General features: G+C 41.8%; 1 protein-coding gene across 2 annotated transcripts; it reads right to left on the bottom strand.

Annotated features, from left to right (window-relative positions):
* Positions 1-6: 6 nt before the first annotated feature.
* On the bottom strand, positions 7-7,131 carry LOC111140407 (chromodomain-helicase-DNA-binding protein 1-like). 2 transcript variants are annotated; one of them, XM_022492669.1, is made up of 5 exons: positions 6,865-7,131; positions 5,962-6,125; positions 5,222-5,418; positions 4,134-4,232; positions 7-1,848 (listed from the first exon to the last, which is right to left on the bottom strand). In XM_022492669.1, exons 1-5 carry the CDS (start codon positions 7,021-7,023, stop codon positions 1,499-1,501), a joined length of 969 nt encoding a protein of 322 aa, XP_022348377.1. In that variant the 5' UTR covers positions 7,024-7,131; the 3' UTR covers positions 7-1,498. The 2 variants fall into 2 exon arrangements, with proteins under 2 accessions (XP_022348377.1, XP_022348378.1); XM_022492670.1 differs by having other exon boundaries at positions 1,689-1,852; positions 6,865-7,125.
* Positions 7,132-7,402: the final 271 nt, after the last annotated feature.

Genomic DNA, 7,402 nt, shown 5'->3' with positions numbered 1-7,402 from the left:
TATCTTATCTGCAAGATAACATGGCCAGATACAGTTGGTAGACTGCCTTAGTTGGCAGTCTTTATCTTCCGACACTGAATATGTCATTCCACTCTCTTCTAGCCTGTAGGTGCTGCTGAGAAATCTGCTGTCAGCATAGTGAGGGTCCTTTTTAGGTTATGTTCTTTCCCCTCTCTGGCTTCTTTTAAGATTCTTTATCATTGATTTTTTAGTTTCATTATAATGTGTCTTGGGGAAGGTCTTTCTGCATTGAGATAATGGGGTGATCTATTAGCTCTGTGGACTTATATGTCCCAGTTTCCCCAGGTTTGAGTTCTCAGCTATCATTTCTTTAAATAAACTCTGTCCCCTTCTCCCTCTCTTCCTTTTCTGGAAGCCTTGCTTATTCTGATACTTGTCTTACTCTGATAGTTGTCTTTTTTTATCCAATCCCATAGCTCATGTACTTTCTTAGCTCTTATTTAATCTCTATTCTTTCATCTCTTCTGTGTTATTCCAAAATTCCTTTACCCCGAGTCATGTTTTCTTCTGTCTGGTCTGCCCTGCTACAGCTGCTCTCTACTATAGTCTTTACCTCATTAAACAAATTCTTCAGCTCCAGAATTTGTTTGGTTCTCTTTTACGGAACAGAACTCATTTTGTTCATATGTTTTATTCCTGATTTCAATGAATTGCCTTTGACTTTTCTTGTAACTCATGGAGTTTATTCATAACTGCTATTCTGAATTCTTTATCAGTTAGATTGCAATATTCTGTGCCTTTGAGCTTGTTTGCTAGAGAAGTGTCATTTTCTTTCTGTGATGCCATATTTCCTTGATTTTTCACATTCCTTGTAGTTATGTACTGCTGCTTTTGCATTTGAAGTAGCAGACACCTCCTTAATTCTGTGCTAACTGCTTTCAGCAGATGGTTTTACGTTCTGTGGTATATTATTACTGAGTTATTCCTCATGTTTGTGAGGTATACCTGTCCACTCTTCTTGCTCTCTCTTGGGGCCAAATTTTTAAGCTTCTGTGTCATCTCTGGATGTTACAATTCACCAGGCTGCCTCTTGGAAACAGCATTCTAGAAGAACTATTTATAGCTAAGTTTTGTGGTTTTTTTCCCCTTGACCAATGACTTTCCAAGTGTGCTCCCTGTCTACCAGAGCTCGTTCTCACAGATGCATTTGGGAGCCTGCTCAAAGCTGGCAGCAGAGTCGGTGGAAGTGTGGGTTTAGCACTGTTTTGGGGGAGCCTGTGGACACAGTAAGGGAATCCCTGAGTGTGGTACTTCGAGAGACTGAGGATGAACTTCCCGTTGAGCTCAAACCCTTTGACACCATTTGAAATTTGGATCTGCCTCCTCCCAGCCACAGAACTCCCACCTTAGTACTCTGGGTACTGGCAGAGAAAAATGGGTTTCTCCAGCTGTGTTCCATCCGACTGGGACAGCTAGGAGCTTACTCACCACTTTCCTTTCCCCCCACAGGTCACCTCCTCCAAATACACCAGTCCATTCAGTGTTTCCTTGGGCAAGAGGCAGCAGCAGGAGAGTGTCTCTTACCGCCTCCACTGTAACCAACTTCTATTTTTCCTACTCCAGTGGTGTGCTGGAGTCTCCCCACAGGAAGTCTGGATTTCGGCAAGTTCTGTCTCATCCATGAGTACCTGCCCGGTGAGCACACATCCGATTTTTCCCTGACGGTGGCAAGAGAGGTGTAGGCAGTCGTGCTGGCTCCGTAGCCTGTATGGAGGTTTGTCTGTATCTCATGGGTGGCAGTGGTGGGCAAGCCTCCTCTCAGGTCCTTTGGAGTAGGTGTTAGGTCCCAAAAGACACACCAACAGGCTTTCATTTGTGTATGGGTATCTAACTAGGGGGACAAAAAGGCGGAATATCTTATACCACCAATGTTGCTGATGTCATCCTCTTCACTTCTGAGTTTATATGATCTCCCAGTTCAATGTCCCTTACGTATTACCTACAAAGTACTCCTGCGGGTATTAGAGAGTGAATGCAAACCCAAGTCATCTGGGAATGGTGAGTGGAGGGCATTATGAACTTGAAATTCCTTCAGCAGTCTTAATGTTTGTTTTAAACCGAACATTGCACTCTATCTGCATCTATTTTCACATTTTCCTAACTCATCCTAATCAAATCAAACTAATGCTCTAGAAAAATGTCCTAAAATGATTATATTACTTTACATACTTCAGCTTGAAGNAAAATGTCCTAAAATGATTATATTACTTTACATACTTCAGCTTGAAGCTTTTATTCTCTCAGTCTACCCTACACACCCCAATCTTTTAAGTCATCCTAAAATACTGGCTCAGGCCATTCTTCTATTCAAACTCCCAAAGACTAGCCATTACCTACTGGATAAGGTCCTGCTTAGAAAAGCATCTCCCTGGACAAGCCACATGCAGTCTTCTATAATGCGATCCAAATCCCGCTCTTTAAAATCCAACTCTCCTCTGTTCCTCAGTCTCAACCCTTTACTCTGGCCTGCCTGGCCTACATACCATTTCCTAAACACATTCACTGTGTAACTGCCTGGGTCATTCAACACCCTATACTGGGAATGACAATTGTGGGAATATCAAAAAGCACAAGAGACAGTCAGAGATCGTCTTCCATTTCTCATCACTCACTTGAATTCAACCCACCTTTCCAAGCCCAAGAGTACTTTTACCACCTCCATGAAGCCCTCCCTGGTATTTCCAGCCCACATTTTCATCTACTCTCCTCTACCCTATTTCAGTTCTTCAGAGGAGTACACACACTCAACCCTGTTTCCTTACTAACCATTTATGTCTTAACTCTGTGAAACCAAAGTTTAGTCTTCACATTCTCCTCAAAGTACTCCAAAGTCATGCAAATCCAATGGCCGTTTCTCAGTTCTCATCCTCACTTCAGTGCCTGACTTCTTGACACCCTCTCCTCCTTTATACTGCAAAATATTATATTCTCAAAGTTCTCTTAGCTGACAATTACTTCTGTCTCTCCTTCTTGCTGCTGTTCCTAAGTGGAAGTGTTTTCTATGTTCTGTTCTCTGTCCTCTCATTTCCCCATCCTGCCTCCGTCACAGTTCAAACAGGCATTCCTCAGTCTTCATTTCTAGCTCTGACCTCTCCTGAATTCTGCTTTTCCAACTGCCCAATCAATATCTAGATCTCAGTTATTTTAACCTACTAAACCAAAGAGGGTTTAATAGAAAATAAATCATTTTTTTAATAGTTTAGAGGGTAAAGGACTGCCTCAAAGTCACATAACTAGTCAAATGACAAAACTAGCTAATGAGACCCCAACCGGCTCTCCCAACTCCTTAACTAGTGCTTCATAACCCATGTGATACCTGTCCTAAGTGTCCTCTTCTCTTGTATTCCATCCCTACTCCTTTTCTCTGCTTTGTCAGTGATCTATTTTAGTAGAAAGAGTATTCCTTGTAAGTCCTTACATCTCTTTCCACCCTAGAGAACTAGGAAGAAGTAGGGAAAACCAATCTCTGAGGAATCTGAAGGACACTTATCCCTTGAACAAGGTCCCTTGGCCTCTCGAGTCCCCAGAAAACGGCAATAATAATTTTATTCCTCTTCCTACTCTGTGATTTCTGCACGAAAAAGAAGGTGCCCTTTCTCCTTTTCCATGCCAAGGGAGGATACTTCCAGCACTTCTAAGTTCCTCTGGCCCCAAACACCCTTACTTCTGTCTCCAGCAATTGCTGTATCTCAGCCTAGGGCATCCTCATAATACAACCTTCTCCTCTTCAACACCCAATCCCAGTTCTTGTTAGCACTTTAATGGCAGGTCTCTGCCATTTTCAAGAAATATTCCCTTATGAAGATCGGGTGTGTTGGCCGCAGTGGAGGTAAACACTGAAATGCTCTTCATGCCAATACTTTAACATGCACAGAGGGACTGACATTTATCAGAAGACTTGCATATCCACTATCCTCATTATAGTCCCATGAGGTAGGTGGAATCAGTATTCACAAATTATAGATGAGAAAACAGGGACAGAGAGGGTAAGGGACTGCCTCAAAGTCACATAACTAGTCAAATGACAAAACTAGCTAATGAGACCCCAACCAGCTCTCCCAAGTGTCCTCTTGTATTCCATCCCTACCCCTTTTCTCTGCTTTGCTTCTTACCTTTCATTTTCCCAGCCAGCTCATATATTTTTCTTGGTTCATCGGATCGTGTTTCCAAAGCTGTGAATAAACCACCTCGGCCCCAGTGACCAGAGTCATCTGACAGAAGAAGAAAATTTTCATTTTTAGAAGGCAAAGTCCAGTCCACAATTCAAAAACACAAAGGTATGCCAACTAGATTTGTAGAAGAATGATTTTTCCAAGGGAAGAAATACCTATGTAGCCTCCCAGGAAAATCATAGGTTGGACTTCTCAAATGTTTAGGTTTTATGGAATATACAAGACTATCACAACAGGAAGGTGGAGAGTAGATGTAACATAACAAGCACCACAAGCATTGGTAATCCAACAGCATATAATTCCCATTTTACAGGTAAGGAAGAAAAAAGGTTAAATGACTCATTTGACCTGTGACTAACATAGCTGGTTATTATCTTCTGTTTACAGTCACTCACTCACACTCCAAATATTTGTTAGCATGTAGCTCTAGGCACTAGTGTTACAGCAGTGGACAACAAATCCCTGCTCCTGTGAAGTTTATTTTCTAGTTCAATGAGACAATCATATAAACGAATACACGCATAATACGTCTGGGTGGTGATATGTGTAATAAAGTAAACGAAGGTAGGAAAAGGAGTAGAGAGTAACAGAGGTGTGGGGGTGGGGTCTGTTTTACATGAGGCACACCTCTCTGAGATACAGACATTTGAACAACAGTTACTGCGGCTATCTGAGGAAAGAGGGTTCCAGGCAGGAAGTAAAAAATGCAAAGATCACAGAAACAGGGGGAACATGCTTGTAGTTTTGCTTTTTCTCAAAAGGTTTGTCTTATATATGTTGCCTCCTTTCACCTTCTCAAAAAACTTGTGCAGAGAATAGGGAACTATCCAATTATATGCAACCAGGTAAATGAGAGCACCAAGGGTCAAATCTATCTATGTCTCTGGATTCTAAATTTGCCTTTTTATGACCACAGGACCTCACTGGCCCATCAGTCATATCTAGGTCAGGCTTCTGCCTCCTCCTCCCCAGTTCTTGGCACCATAAAGAACACGGCACCCACCCTGGGCCAGTACCACTTCTCCTACCTAGGCAGTGCACGATGACAGCATCCTCTGCCCCAGCCTGTGGGTGGGTGACATCACCGCTAACGTACTTGATGGCAGTTGAATCTGGATCTTCATAATCCAGCTGGGCAGACCTCTCGTCTTCCCTGTCCTCTGGTTCGCTCTCCTCAGAAGGCAGGCAGAAGGACTGGTAATTGTTGGACTCCCACCAGGCCATCCTTCAACCGGCCAGAGATAAAAGGAAATTAACCTGGTCTATCACAATTTCCCTTGGAGTGCACTTCATCCTGCCATTCACAAACAGCAAGTGCCCAGTGGAAATGCAATTAGACACTCACCCTGATTGCAGTTTTCTGCCTATTTGTAAATCAACCAGAAGTCTTACTGATTAGCCTAGTTGCCTCCTGACTATACTTCAATAATGAGCAGCCACTGGATGTCCCTGTTTTTAAGAACAAGATTAAGGTACTGTTCAAGTGAACTACTCTTTGTCAGACAGCAACAATAAAATCTTAGCATTTTCTTGCTTCAACTGAATGAGTCTCTCTACACACACAGGATTTTTCACACAAAAAAGTACACGGTTAGGGATAAGTTCAATCTTTAAAAAAATATTCTATTATCAGAAGGAGCTACCAGTTTTATAGAACCTTTCTGCAATTTTAAAGTGTTCAACTGTGGACTCAGTATACTCAGTGAGATTCCTTTAAGCATGACCCTCATCAGCTTTATGATAATAAATTCAAATAATACACACATACTTTTTCTCGTGTTCTGCTTCTTCCTTTTTCCTCTTCTTCTCCTCCATTAATCTCTTTCTCTTGGCTGCTGCTGCTTGTCTCTTCTTCCTTCTGTCCTCGAGTTCCTCTGGGCTCCAAATCCACTTCCTTTTCGTAGACCCCTCCGCAAGGCCTGGGAGGAGAACCTGTAGGAAGAATGAGATCAATAACCAGGAAGGGTGGTGGCTGTCTATCCTTTCATGAGTTTCATTCATCCTTAAAACACATTCTGTGTGAAAGCAACATGGCTAATATTTCACAAAACTGCATCGCCCTGCCCCCTTGTGTGGTGGGAAGTGGTGGCAAGACACTTCAATTTACTGTTCACATTACACATCTCACTGGCCCGGTGATTAAGATACTGTGCTCTAAACTCAAGCAAAGCACTCGCATGGTTGGTACAGCAGTACCTCATCTGATTAATTTCAATAGGATGAGGTACTTCAGAAAATNGATGAGGTACTTCAGAAAATCCTCCTCTAATATATAATTCTTTCTCAGAATATTTCAACATCACAATTATCTTAATGGTAGCTAGCACTTCATGAGCACATACTGAGTGCCACCATTCGTGACTGCCACCTTCTCTTAGTGACACTGGGGTCAAGTTAGCGGGAGTAGGATTTAGTATTTTGGTGATCCCTTCTGGGATGGCTAAGATGGACAGGGCTGCTTTCACCTGCATTAAATGGTAAAATACACTCTTCCTGTTAACGTTATTTATGCCGACTTTCACAGTTTTTATGCTAGAGTACAGTTAATTATACTTACATCTCAACAAATATATACTTATTTTTCAATAAACCACTCCCAGCATCATTTTTTGTTCTCTTAGGATGTGAATTTGGGAGAATTAATTCTTTTACATAAATGAATAATCCTTACACTGCTTTTATTTCTGAGTAGCCGGCCCTCTTGCATAGTTTTCTCCAAACGCTTTTTCTGAAGGTTCACCAGTTGCTCAAATGATTTTCTATCTTCTTTACTAGGCTCCTTGGAATAATCTTTACCTTCAAATAAGTACATATGGTTTTCTAAGAACATAAAACACAAAAGAGAATGTCAGATACTAGAGAAAAATGGATTAATTCTATTCAAAGCAAGAAAGTCAAAGTAGAGAACAGTTCATATTCTAAATGGGCTAAGACTAGCTTGTGAGGAAGCTACTGATTTTGGATCCCACGGTGCGGGGGGGAGGGGGGGTCTCACACATTTACTATTTAAAGAAGAGGGTGTGGCTAATGCCCTTTGGTCCTCCTCTAGCTGGTATGCAAGTCTCTGTTGGATACCTTCCACCCTGCTGAATCTTGGGCTCACTCATCACTGCTTCCACATTACTCTCCAGCATAGGTCTCACTGATATTAAGACCACTTAATAAAAAATAACTGAGAACATAATTTTTTTTATTCTGCACATACTTAA

This window comes from Enhydra lutris, unplaced genomic scaffold, assembly GCF_002288905.1.
Source record: "Enhydra lutris kenyoni isolate GAN:26980312 unplaced genomic scaffold, ASM228890v2 scaffoldscaffold894, whole genome shotgun sequence".
NCBI classification, from domain to species: Eukaryota; Metazoa; Chordata; class Mammalia; order Carnivora; family Mustelidae; genus Enhydra; species Enhydra lutris.
This window is presented reverse-complemented; position numbering and strand designations above follow the sequence as displayed.